Here is a 13,982-nt window from a genome sequence, read left to right on the forward strand (position 1 = left end):
TTGTTCAAGATAGCAGAGCAACGTGAGCGACACCAAGTAAATAGAAACGTGGCGCCCATCAAAAGTTCTGCTCAAAGTGTGGCGCTACATCTCGTCGTGCAAAGCTACGCTGCGTTGCGGTCAATTAGGACAATCCAATTAAAAACAAAGGCAATCAAACTGATTTTGTCACTGTAGCTCACTCGCACGGATGCTGTTAGCACTAGGTGTCATACACACAAAAAATTATGACATGTTGTATACAGAGACAAAGAGTGCAAAGAGTTATAATATCTCTTGTGTACCCTTACACAAGAGATATTATAACTACTCTCTTGTAGTGCATTCATTTCATAGACTCAGTACTACTTTCCAGTGTGTTTTGTGTGTGTGTGAGCATACATTACTACATTTATTGTGTGCACCTGTGTATGTATATATGACTGTCTGGCTATCTGTGTGTGTGTTTGTTTCTGCTTGTGTGTAAATGCATGTGTTTGTGCATGTGTGTGTATGTTTGTGAGAGAATAGAGTATATATAAGTGTACATTAATGTGCATACATGTGTGTGTGTGTGTGTGTGTGTGTGTGTGTGTGTGTGTGTGTTTGTTATGTGGGATAGAGCGTAGAAGGTAGTGCCACGCAGGCAACGTAGACATTGGCAAGGCTCCTGCAAGCTCTCGTTAGACCAAGGCCATAATTACACAAAGCTAATTACTTTAGCGGTGCCTTTTGTTTGCGTGCTGAAGACGAGCCCATTGAAGGGACAGATAAAGAGCCTGCGGAATGAGAGTGGGGGAGTTGGTGGTGCTAAGAGATGCGACAAAAGCCTAATGAACTATGAAATCAACAAAATGTGTTCTCTTTCCTTGAATTAAGAGAGTGAGAGAAAAAACAAGGAATTAGTGAGGAAAAGTAGAGGGGGAGGTGGTGGCTGGAATTATTCTGAAAGTGTGTGGGGCGATGTTATTACATCTGTTGACATTTCATTTGTGAGAAAGATGGCAAAAAAATGAGAGATTCTCACCAATGCGACAGACATCACAAACAAGAAAACAACAGGGAAGTAAAAAAAAAAAAACAGCAGAAAAAGAAGTCCCATTTTTTTAAGGCGGAGAAGAGAGAGGAATAGAGAGGAATGAAAGATGGCTTCACTAATTCATCCCTCCGTCCCCCCCCTCCTCCTCCTCTCTCCTTCCTTTCATGTTAATTAGAAATCACATCCTTTTGTTTCCCTGGCCCGATGCGTATTTGCTCCACGTCCGGACCATTAGAACAAATTTGCAACATGAGACGCAAATAATTGGATTTGCAGCCATGGCTGTCGCAGAGTAGAAGCCCTCCGCCTGCGTTTGTCACATCGGCTGAGTTTACTGATGCGCTTCGCGCAGATTTAGGTTTTGTTTTGTTTGTTTGCTGTTTCTTATGTGTGTGTGTGTGTGTGTGTGTGTGTGTGTGTGTGTGTGTGTGTGTGTGTGTGTGTGAAGTTGTTGTTGACTTGACTGTCCCATTCAGCACTGGAGATTAGAGGCCTAGTGAGAAAGTTATATTTCTTGTGTATGAATGTTTGCTGTGAACTATCCATGAACTTGTAATGACCTGTTGGTGACCTTTCTGCTCTTGCTCTTCTTCCCGGTACCAGTATGGCCGCACACCAAGTGAATGGAGCTTCCTGGTGTAACCTGAGGTTTCTGAACATGGGAAAGGTGGACCTCGCAGCTATGGGACGAGGGCGAAGTCACACTGACGGACAAACAGACAAGTGAATCTGCGAGGATCCGCACATGCACAAACACACACACACACACACACACACACACACACACACACACACACACACACACACACACACACACAAATGCGCACACACACACAGACACAAACTCATACTTACCAAAATGTACTCTTTCTCTCTCTGTTCATGCAATGTTGTGTTAAAGTACCATTGGGACTATGTATGCTCTCATAACACTGGGGTTGTGCATCCCTTCCTCTGAAAGAGTATACTGTCTTTCACTTTGATCTTTTGGGAACTACCAAAATCTTATCCACTATGGAGTGCATTGGTGTTAGCAATTCTGTCTCTGTAGAGGAATACTCTCTTTCTTGGTCACCCGTGTACACTTAGACAACATACAAATTCCGGTGGTCACAATGCATGCACATTTACACTTAAAGGTGCTATAAGCGATGTAATGCGGACAAACCAGACGAGATGTGTGTTTGGGAAAGTTTCAATTGCACGGGAGGGAGGGGGAGGGAGTAGCGAGCTAGCTCTCTGTTTTGTTTGAACATCAACAGAAGTGACGTTACCCTGCATCGCTTATAGCACCTTTAAACTTGATGATAAGTAGCTGATACACCACTTTTGGTACTCTTAACACATGCATCATTCCCAGTTAGTGATCCCAAGATCAGACTTGTATACACTCTGCCATCATAGCTAATGATACAGATTACCAATGGGCATGCAGTAACTTAATAGAGACAGCTATAGATGGAAATAGCTTCAGAGTACTTTGCGCATCATTTCAAAAACTCCAAAGAACAAATGCAGTGATAGTGATTATGTCATGATAATTATATGCAAGTGAAGTGAAGTGAAGGTGTTGCACAATATATGTTGCCCTTCTGTACTGTCCTGTGTGTATCACTATACTCTATTATATACTATACGGTGAAACCATAAGCCATTTGCTCCGCATTACCTATGTAACATTTCATCTCACAGACGACAGGTATGACAAGTTGGGGAGGCAGAAAAGAGAAGCACAGATTTCAATGACCATTGATTTCCAATGTTTTGTGTTACCCGTTGAGCTTACCGGACGCTGTAAAGCCCAAAAGAGTTTTGAGGCCATGAAGCTCAATAGAATTCTCAGTGAATACATGGAGTGACTATAGACGCTACTGCAGGTGGAATCACAAACATTTTGAACTTTACCAGCATGTTGTTAGGCGCTCTAAGTAATGTTAAACATTTTTTTTGTCAGATACAGCAAACATCACCTCACCATCCACTAGCTGCCTGTGCCCTGAATATACTGTAAAAAAAATGCGGCCTCTGTGGATAGCCCAGGCTCCAAAAATAGCAACAAAAACAACCTGGTCCAGCCTGGACCATAAAAAACATAACACACTTTTTCGGCCAATCACAAACGTGATTGCGTGTTTAGGAGAGTTTTGTACGGGAGGTAGGGGGAGGTAGCAAGCTAGCTCTCTGTTTTGTTTGAATGTCAACAGAAGTGTCGTTACCCAACATCGCTTAGAGCTCCTTTAAAAAGCAAACCAGCACTGTATCCTAGATGAAGAACCAGCCAGAGTTGAGTTAGGGTAGAGCACATGTGGGCTGCACACACACACTGTACACTGCAGTATAGACTCTAGCAATATGCTAATGCGCTAACAGCACTTTTCAATGCACTGCAGATAGAAGTAAGCCCTCAGGACAGTTAAACGACAGCTGCTCACTGAGTCTGGGCCATGCCTCACTGACTCGATGGTCAGTATCTGATGTAGAGTATCTGGTCAGAGGTACGGTTGTTTCCGTTCCAGAGTTTGCTTCTATCTGAAGGTCGTTTTAACTAGAAGGATACTTGGAGAGTGCAGACCCCTGTCAAAGCAATTGCACTAATATGCAATGTTAAAGAATTGTTTTTTTAATTTATTTTTTTAAATCCTGGATCTGTCTTTTGACCCGGATCCTCTCGAAAATGTGATGGGTCTTTTCTTTGGCCCCATGCTCCACCAAGCTTCATGAAAATTCGGCTGGTGGTTTTTGTGTAATCTTTCTGACAGACAAAACAAGCTGGAAAATGACAATGAAAACATAGTTTACTCTGGTGAAAATTGCACATAAAATGGAGGGCGGGGAACCTCACACAACAGTATTGACTATAGTGTCTTACTATGAATGGGTCTCAGTGCCCATAAAGGCCCATGTTATTTCCCAATCTCTCTCCCACTTCTATCTCCACTATAGACCCTTTCAACAAGGTAAACAAAAACAATGATTGAACATTCTATTTGGGCCCCAATCTACTTCCTCTGCATTAAGATAACATATGGAATGTTAAAAAGGAAGTCTTGTGGGGCCAACTATGATGCTGACAATGGAACTCTCTTGAAAGGGTCTATTCCTGTCAGAATGGCCATCAAATCTAGAAACAACTCCTTAACAGGCACATAGTATGAAACAGACATCACTGCATAATCAGGCATACTTGAAAGTACACCCCGAGTCTTGAAGCACCATTATCTTAATTGTGCACTTTTTCCTTGTCAGTGCCCCCTAACTGTGAGTAAATAAATAATATATTTACTGTATGTGTAATGTGTGGGTGTGTGCAAAGGGACTATTAAATTATTACACTGTAGAATATTCCCACAGTCCAAGACAGTATAATGTTGGCAGACGCAGAAACAAGTTAATGAAGTTTATGCCGAACGTCATAAGGCTTAACTGGAAAACGGTCCTAATCACATCCGCGTAAAGGTCTATAGGCTACACTTAAAACAGTGTTAAATGTTTGGGCCACTGATATTCAAATCAGTGTTGATGGGTGTAAAACATATCTTCATAATCTTCATTTGCTTTTGTACAAAGCAATAACATACGAATTTTAAAAGCAGGTTAACAGTATTACCAATTTGCCGATTGCTGAATCACTGTCAGAATCAGTGTTACCACTCCACAAGCAGACATGATTAGACCTGTGTACCAGTTTTTAGCCTTCTGACATTTGGCAAAAAATGCATTACTGACAAAATCTAGAAAAAATAAGGTCCTCACACCCGCTTTGTTAAATTGTTAATATGTGCATTCCTATAGGTCTCTGACCACACTAATAATAGCAATACCAAGTGCTTGTCATTCTGTTTAGGCTAAGATATGTAAGAGTATATGTAACATGTTTTCAAATTGTTTTCTTGTAGCTTTAGTTCATATAGACCCCAGTTGCCTTGACAGACATATTTGTGATCTGTGGGTGATGCGTAAAATGTGTTATACATAGAGTTCTATATTTATATAGGTGTGACATGCAGTTATTTATGTGAAGCGTTGGATGTGTTGAATTGAGCATTTGTCACCCAGATCCAATTAATAAACAAGTATCATATACCCAACAGTGTCTCTAATTCTAGAGAGATTGACGTCTGTGAAGAAAGTTGCCCACACAATGCGCGTGTGTGTGTGTGTGTGTGTGCGTATGTGTGTGTGTGTGCGTTCGTGTGTGTGTGTGTGTGTGTGCGTGTGTGTGCGTGTGTGTGTGCGTGTGCATGTGTGTGTATGTGTGTTGGGGGTTGTATGTACTAATAGATAAATATGTGTAGTGTTTTATACAGAACCATTTAAATGTTTCTGCCTAGTTTTTTTTCTCCCCACACCCTCCGCCCCCCTCTCTGTCTTTCTCCCCTGCTGAGTCGTGTGAAATGTGTGTAAGTGTGAAGTGCTCTGCAGCCTGTGGAAGAGAGCGGGCGGGCGAGCGGAGAAGTGAGAAGTGGCGCAGTAGGAACGCGGGGCTGTGCAGACTCGTTTAGCGCAAAGCCGTTAGTGTGACACTCTCGGGCTAACACCAGCACATCCCACCGGGTGGCGCAATTCCTCCTGGCTCCAACCGCACCCCATGGGCTTCCTTCCAAAGACACTCACACACACTCTCACACACACATACACACACACACACACACACACTGAGACATGCACACAGAATCATTAAATACATGCTCCATTTTAATTAGCCATCATTAATTTATTTGCCTTTGTTTCCCACTACAGTTGCGGCATCCAGAATTTTTTAATAAAACACACACACACACACACACACACGCACACACATGTGCAATGTAGTTCTGTTCTGCTCGTATTTAACAATTAGTCAGAACAAACAAAACATAGAGCATTTTTTAGCTAGAGCTAAGCCAGGAATTGTAAGAGAAGGATACACCACACTCTCAGATAAAATAATTCATGTTTAAAGCTTAAAAACGCCATCCACAATTTGGTTCTGAGAAATATAGTTGATATTTGATTTCAAGCAATCAAATTACCCCCTTCTGTGCATTCCTGAAGCACTCTGTTGATTGGTTAAGATTGTTTATGCCTCTGTCCAAGCCACCATATTTATTTACCATAATTGTGTACTCTTTTATGTACTTTATAACACATAAACAGCTACAAGCTATCACTGACACCTGGACTAAGAATGAATGCTTTCCATTTCTTCGGTGGTCTCCAACTTCACTAGCCTGCGTATTCCCACCCAGACAAACATTTGGCAAATTTGGGATTTGCTCTGCAGGTCCGTCTGGCTAAGAGGCCATTGAAGCCCATTTCCAATGTCCCTAAAACACGGCATGCAATGACAATACAATGGCTAATCTGGCATGGAAGTGTATTTCTTTGGAATTGAGTAAACAAATGCATTTAAAACCTTTGTTTTCAAGATTGCTGCACTTCTGAAACGATTTGGTAAGAGTTTAATGCACCAATTACGTCCCTGCTGGAAGTCATAAGTCAATAAACCTTTTCCAAACCCACTCTCAATTACAATTGAGAAGGTCTGCATGCTAACCAGCCTACACCTTTACAAAAGTATGTTGATGTCCGCTGAGTGACTTACAGGAATCTTGGTTGTGGCAAGTGAACAATAGCCTCCTACTGTCTCTGTGTATTTGGCATTTGTATGAATGTGTGTGTTGGTGTGTGTGTGCGTGTGTATATCTCTGTGTGTGTATGTGAATGTGTGGGTTTGTATGTGTGTGTGTGTGTGTGTAGTAAAGGGGAAGTTAAATCTCAGCCCCAGCTCCCCTGGGTCCCAGGTCTGGGCTCCCGTCTCCCTGGCTGCCCTCCCCGCAATTATGAGCTTCATTCGGGACACTGCTGCTGGACCTCCAGCTCCTGTTCTCATCCAAGGACCAGTGGGCTCCAACCTCAAGCCTCTCCAGGCTCTCTACCCCGCCAGTGCTGAGTCAAACCCAGCCCAGAGAGGGGGCGAGCACCCTGGCCACTCATCTCTCTGGCTCAGCCACGTCCGTCTGGAGTATTAGCGCACTGGGGTCTTATCCTGTCTGGTGATGCCCAGCAGCCCCATAGCCTCTCCACCAGCTACCACACAAAACAGCCCCATATCGGCTACTGACTAGCAGTTACCAGAGCCCAGGGAGCTCTCCTTAGCCTCTCCTTAACCTCTGCATCTTTCTCTCTCTTCCCTTCTTCTTCTCTCTGGGCGAGGGAGTGAGTAGGGGTGGGGGAAAGCTGGCTGGCCAGTGTTCTGGCGAGGCAGCCCGCAGATGATGTTTTAATTGTCACTTCTTATTTGCGGGTGGAGTGACATGGCCTGGCTGACAGGCAAGGATGGTTGGGCAAAATCCGAGATGAAGAAGGAGATGGAGGGAGAGAGAGAAATAAAGAAAGAGGAGGGAATGGAGGAGGAGGTTGTGGTGGGTGGGTAATGGGTGGTGTGTGCTGTGATTTGGAAGCTGTTTCTATGTTTGTTTGTGTGTGTGTGTATGTGTGTGTGTGTGTGTGTACGTTTGTGTGTATGTGTGCGAATGCCCCCTTCCCCCGTCTCCTTGCCTCCGTTTGGCTTGCAGGGACTGGGCAATCTCCCCTCCTCCTCGCTCCTCTCCGCTCCGGCGGGTCATGATCTGATTTGACAAGCGCCGCGCTGTCATCTCCCGTTTGTCCAATTTGAAAGTCTAATTAATGAACTCGCAGCCACTTTGTGCCGTGTGTGATTTCTTCTCCCTTCCTTTATTCCTTTTCTTTTTTCCCTTCTTGCTTGCTAATGCCGTGGCCTTGCCGTTTGTCTTCTATTTGTCTTTTCTTTATCACGCGGTCATCTGACCCCTCTGGCCGGCTGAGTTTCTGCGACTTCAGACCGCGTCAGACCTCGGATGATCTCCGAGCGTTGTCTTAATTAAACCTGCCACAGTAAGGAAGCAAAACAACCCGCGCAACGAGTCATTTCGATCCCGCTGTGGAGCAAAAAACTCAGTAGGTCTTTGAAATGGGCGATATAAAAAGAACAGTGCAGATAATTCGCAGATTACTGCGCTTACACAGTCCCCCATAGGCCATGCCGCCAGTCTTGTGATGTTTGTCAGACCGGGCATCGAGTTAGGCATCACGCATGTAATTAAATAATTTTGCATTCGTTTTCCTAAATTAATACAGTTGTGACTTTTACAAGTAAGAGAAAGTTTTACGGGAACAGGACACCGAATACACCCATTTGGAACTGTCACGAAACACGCATTTCTCTGTTCTGAACTCTGTTGGTGTTTTTCATCACCGGCAGGTGGCGCTGGTAGATAAACCTTTCGCTGTTTCATCCGGCTGTCATAATTACACCCAAGGCCTCATTTTTTTATCCTCCCCCTGCGCCCGCCATCTTCGAGCTTTGGATCTCTGCCAATCACAGTGAAAATGGATGTAGAACTAATCTATTTTCATGGACGTCTTAATCCGCTAATACAGAGATAAAATCATTTAATCAAAAGCCATCATCTTCTGCCTCCTCTTCTCGCTATCCACTCCACTGTTGCATTAAATGTTTAAATAACAGCGCGCGATTAAGTGCAGCGGCAGCCCACTGTGCACTAGGGGTTGACAGACAGATTTGCCGCTTTTTCTCCCCCTCTTCTGTCCTCGTGAGCCCATCGCGAACATTGGGTGTCAGTCGCTGCAATGACATTTAGATCTGTCTTATCCTCTCCTCACACGTGTTATCTGTCTTTAGACTGCTTTTACAGCTCCACCGTCCGCAGGCTTAAGAGAGGGCTCTCACCCCTCTTAGCCCTTTCCTCTCCATCCCGGCTCCCTGCTACTGGGGTGGGGGGTGGAGGTGGAGGAGGAGGGGTAGGAGATGGCGCTTCAATCACATTCCAATCCATGGCTCCCGTTGTCAAAGCAGACTGGTCCATTGTGCTTCATTTCACATTCAAAATATGCCGGAGAGATTTATAAAAGTAGGCCTACTTATACTCTTAATTTTCCCCTGCACCCAATTTTACAACTGCCAGTTAGGCTACTAGACTGCCCTCCAGTTTTATGACTGCCAATTTATGACTGCCAATTACATAGACAAGACATCCCCCTTAATCTGAGAGTGAGGCTAGGATAGGCTACCAGAATTCTGAAAGATAATTTTCAGCATACAACATTGCACATCCTTGTGTTCAAACAAGGAAGGCACAAGCCATATTTCTAAATGCAGTGTCATATCAGACACTATTGGAGTTTGAGCCATCATCTATGAGAGGCTACCAGTATATGAGGATGCTACACAATGATTGGTTTTAGTTATGCATCAAGTGAGCTTTGCTTGGCCACTGTTTTTCCAGGACAGGACCTCTTGTAACTTCTAGCTGCTCATGAAGGAGGCACTTGAGAGTGGAGGTCTAATCTGTCTGGATGTCATATCTTCACACAGGCATGTGTGTGTGTGTGTGTGTGTGTGTATGTGTGTGTATGATGATGGAATTGGCAAAAATGACCTGTGTGTCCAAACAGAGGAGCCTCAGACATGAGCAGGAGTCTAGTTCTGACCCCCACACACACACACACTCACAATCCAACCCCCCAGATACACAGACACACACACACAGACACACCACCCACCCTGCACACTGCTCAATTACTTACAGATTCGCAGGTCATAGGTCATGCTTGAGTGTTTGTCTGCCTCCGCTTGTGTGTGTGTGTGTGTGTGTGTGTGTGTGTGTGTGTGTGTGTGTGTATAGATAGTAAAATATATAATAATAACAAAGAAGTACAAATCTATAGGACAAATATATTCTTTAAATGAATCCATTTAAATATGTGGGTAAATAAACAAATGCAAAACCCAAATGCTGTGTGAGGTAAAGGACCCACTCTATTAATGGTGAGTAATCTTCTCTGAGGTGGGGGTGTAGGCTGTGCCCTGACACACACACACACACACACACACACACACACACACACACTCCTCCCTGCAGGTGGTTGGTGCTGGGGTGACTCACATTGGCCCAGCAAGGCCAGCGCAGGCATCCAGATTGCCGTGGCAGCATAGGGCAAGCACCCCCCTCTCTCTCTCACACACACACACACACGCACACACAGTGCCAGTGGGCATTCCTGCCAAGGGCTCCTAGTCTTCCACTGGGGTGGGGGAGCCTGACACAGACTCCCTCTCCTTGTCCCTCTCTCACTCCTCCTCTTCACTTATTCATCACCCTCTTTCCCCTCTCCATCCTTCCCTCTATCCTTCTTTCTTTTTTCATCTCTTCCCAGTTGTTTTTTTTTTCTTTATGCCTCTCTATATTCTTTCTGTTTTTCTTATTTGTCATCTTCCCCTCCTCTCCATCCATTCATCCCTCTCCCATCCTTCCCCCCCGTCTCTGTCTCTCTCTCTTTCTCTCTTTTCACGCTGTTGAGTTAATGAGTGGGCCCAGGCATAGTGCTAATCTAAGCGTGTTTATTATTTTGACAGTGCCACGATAAAGGCACACTTCACAAGGCTTGACACGACTGGTATTGACAATCAGAACGCAAGGATGGGATGAGAAAAGGTGGGGGGGAAGGAGGAATGAAGGAACCAAGAAAAAGGAAAAAAAAAAAGAAGTCCTGAGCCCACAACCTTTCAGCTAAGAGACGAGAAGAGAAAAAAGAGAGAAGAGACTAGAGAAAAAAAAAAGTGTCATCTTTTAACACTTCTTTTTGTGCTGTTACGGTTATGGACAATTCAGGGCGTTATTAAAATAAAAGCGCCGACGCTGTTCCCACGGGTCACGATCATCATGACCTATGCAATGCGTACCTGTTGAAAAAGTAAAAAAAGTGAAATATAGAGACCCTGTTGAGCGAATTGCGAACGCCATGGATTCGCAGCATGGAGGTTGTCAAAGCCAGACACCACAGGTGTCTTTGTATGTGTGAGCATGTATGTGTGTGCCTCTGTGTGTGCGTGTGTGTGTGCATGCACGCTTATGTTGCAAAAATACACAGGGGATGGGGGGGGATGAGTTTGATGCCGTTTTACCATGCCAATTATGTACCAGTCTCCCTGTGTGGGCGACCTCGGTTCTGGAAGTTGAGCGGGTTCTCTCTCCGGTACTTTGTTCTAAGAGTAATCTGGCATCCCGCTTGCCATAGTCCTCATCCTTTCACTCTCTTCATACGCTGGGATCTTTTCACCCCCTGTTGGGCAAGCATTTTTGATCTACTGTAGCCATGTTAAGGCGGTCGATATCTGAATAAAACTGCAGGAGCGCATGCACACACACTTATACGCGCGCACACACGCACACACACACACACACACACGGTGGCCGTAGGAAGCATGCTGTGAGGCCCCCCGGAGTTTTGGAGGGTGGTGTGTGTTGGAGAGCCTTGCATCTTAACAAGTATGTGTGCGTGTGTGTGTGTGTGTGTGTGTGAGAGAGAGAGTGACATCAAGGTTGTGGTTGAAAAGGCTTTATATGGAAACTTAAGGGCTGAAAGTTCATGCTTATTGTCCATGCTTGCCTCAGTGCTACATGCTGAAGAATTAGGATTATTTCCATATTCGCTGCTTTCTACAGGGATATCATGTAGAGCAGTGGTTCTCAAATGGGTGTACGCGAACCCCTGGGGGTACGTGAAGGCACTCCAGGGGGTACGTGAGATTTTAAAATATACATATAAAAAGTAGAATCCATGCAAAAATATTTTAAAAACAATTATTTAATACATTTTTCAGGAAAATATAAGTTCATAAAATTAATTTTATATTTCATAGACTATTCAATTTCATTATCCTAAAAACCCAGAGTCCCCCCCATACCAGGATGATTCGACCCAACCTGTCACATGCCTCCCGCCATCACCTGTCAATCACTGTCAAAACTCAAACGATGGAGTCGTAGTTGAAGCGTAGCGGTAATTCTTGTGAAAACACGGAGGGACAAGTGGCAAAGAAGGCCAAACCAGAGCCGGCAAAATTCCGGCTGTATCTTGAAGAATATATTTTATTGCTCTGTTTTAAGTCTTTTTTCTCAACTAAAAATGCTTTGCGCTGGTTAGGGGGTACTTGGCTGAAAAAAATACTTCACAGGGGGTACATCACTGAAAAAAGGTTGAGAACCACTGATGTAGAGAACACACACACACACACAGACACACACACACACAGAGGGGGAGAGAGAGGAAGCTCATCCATGGGAAGTCTCTGATTAGAGTGTTTGAGTGTGTTTGTAGGTGCAGGCGTGGTGCTGGTGTGTATGTGTTCACATGAATGTGTGATTGTACTGTTACCTATGGATGTGTGAGTGATTGTGAGATTGTATGGCTTTGTATGTATGTGTGTGCATCTACGTGTATGGATACAAGAGTGAGTGAATGTGTGAATGCATGTGTGTGAGAATGTGTGATTGTATGGGTATGTAGCGTAAGTGTGTGTGTGTGTGGTCTCTCACCCATCACATTAATATTGCACACAACCCCCAGGCGGTAAAGGGGGGCCTTTAAGTCTCCTCTCTGCTCACTTCCTTTCTCTCTCTCTCCTTTCTTATCCATCCGTCATTCTCTCCTTTTCCCATCCTGCCTCTCTCCTCCGCCTTTCTCCTTCCCCTCTCACATAACCTCTGTTCCCTTCTTTTCTCTCTACATTCCCTCTTCTCTTCCTCTCCCTGTCTCTCTCTGTGCAGAGACCCCAGAGGTGCATAATAGCCCAACCTGAATACCCTCAGAGGGCATCCGCTGTGTGTCGTTCAGAAAAGGTGTTTGCATTTGCGAGGCTCCATTGTCGGCCGGCGCAACATCAATAAAAAAAGGTATATGTGGAGGTGTTCCCTTTGAGAAAGGATGGGGCAGTCCTTGACCAGTGTTTCTGACCAGTCGTCGGTGAATGGGAGACATCTTCCACCCCTTTACCCCCCTTGCTTTCTCCCTGGCTGGCTTGCATGCGTCGTTAAAGGTGTTGTTTTGACCTGGCTTAGTGGAAGTGGAAGGACACACACACACACACACACCCACACACACACACATACACACACATGGGGGAGTGTGTTGTCTAAGCGCTCCTGTGACCAAAACCCTGTGTCATTGTTGCCTCAACCTCAAAAGGTGTGTAATAGTCAGAGAGATGAAAGAGTGGAATAAGAGAAATAAAAGAGAGAAAGAGCAGAACAGAAAAAAAGAGAGAAAGAGGAGAGGTCAGGGCTAGTTTTCTTTTCTCCTGCACTCCTGTACAGAGGAACCGAGGAGTGGGAAGTAAACTGCACACACAAGGCCACCGTAACTTTATTTTTTAAATTCAGTTACTTTTTTATGTACATTTCATTCTTTCTACCTCTTTTATGTGCTTGAATCAGTGGAAAATAAAGTAAAAGAACTTCATGAGTGGAGTCAGTTCTTTCTTTCTTCCTCTCCCTAAACGTTCGGATTTAAAGCTCCTGCTGTCTTCTGTGCGCTGTCTAACTAAACTCAGCCATCATACGCCACTATCTCCTGTCAGTGCTTACAGCTAGCCTGTCACCAAACACTCACAAGTCCTTACCTTCTCCGACTTTTCACGTCTCTCTCTCTCTCTCTTGCTTTTTTGTGTTTCTCCCCTTTCACTCTGTGTTCTTCTGCCAGTTACTTATCCCCCTCTCTCAATGTTCTCCCACACTGATATCCCCTCGTATAACTCTTGCTTCAGTTATGTCTTTACCTGTCACCACTCTCTCTCTCTCTCTCTCTCTCTCTCAACACATCCTGATTTGAATTGTTCTATCATTTTAACTTCTATCTTCTTGTCCATTTCTGTCCTGTCAGCCATTTCTGTCCTTTTTGTGTTGTTTCTACAGTACTTCCATCCATCTTTTCATTTAACTCTTTCTTTTTAACACCTCTGTCTCTTTCTTTAATCACCACATTGGACTTCTGGTCAGTCACAAACATCCATCCCTCTGTCTCACTCCATCTGTCTGCCTTCCTTGTTTTCTTTTTGTCTTGATATTTTATTATCCGTATTTGTCCATATTATTTATTTGGA

The 13,982-nt window shown here is 44.3% G+C and overlaps 1 protein-coding gene across 1 annotated transcript in view; it reads left to right on the forward strand.

Annotated features, from left to right (window-relative positions):
* bcat1 (branched chain amino-acid transaminase 1, cytosolic) overlaps positions 1 to 5,101 on the forward strand; it is an 18,317-nt gene extending 13,216 nt beyond the window's left edge. The window contains exon 11 of the mRNA XM_048268473.1: positions 1,622 to 5,101. Coding sequence (XP_048124430.1) covers positions 1,622 to 1,660 — 39 coding nt within the window. The 3' untranslated portion in view covers positions 1,661 to 5,101. The remainder of the gene's footprint in view (positions 1 to 1,621) is intronic.
* Positions 5,102 to 13,982: the final 8,881 nt, after the last annotated feature.

The sequence above is a fragment of the Alosa alosa genome, chromosome 17 (assembly GCF_017589495.1).
Source record: "Alosa alosa isolate M-15738 ecotype Scorff River chromosome 17, AALO_Geno_1.1, whole genome shotgun sequence".
NCBI classification, from domain to species: domain Eukaryota; kingdom Metazoa; phylum Chordata; class Actinopteri; order Clupeiformes; family Clupeidae; genus Alosa; species Alosa alosa.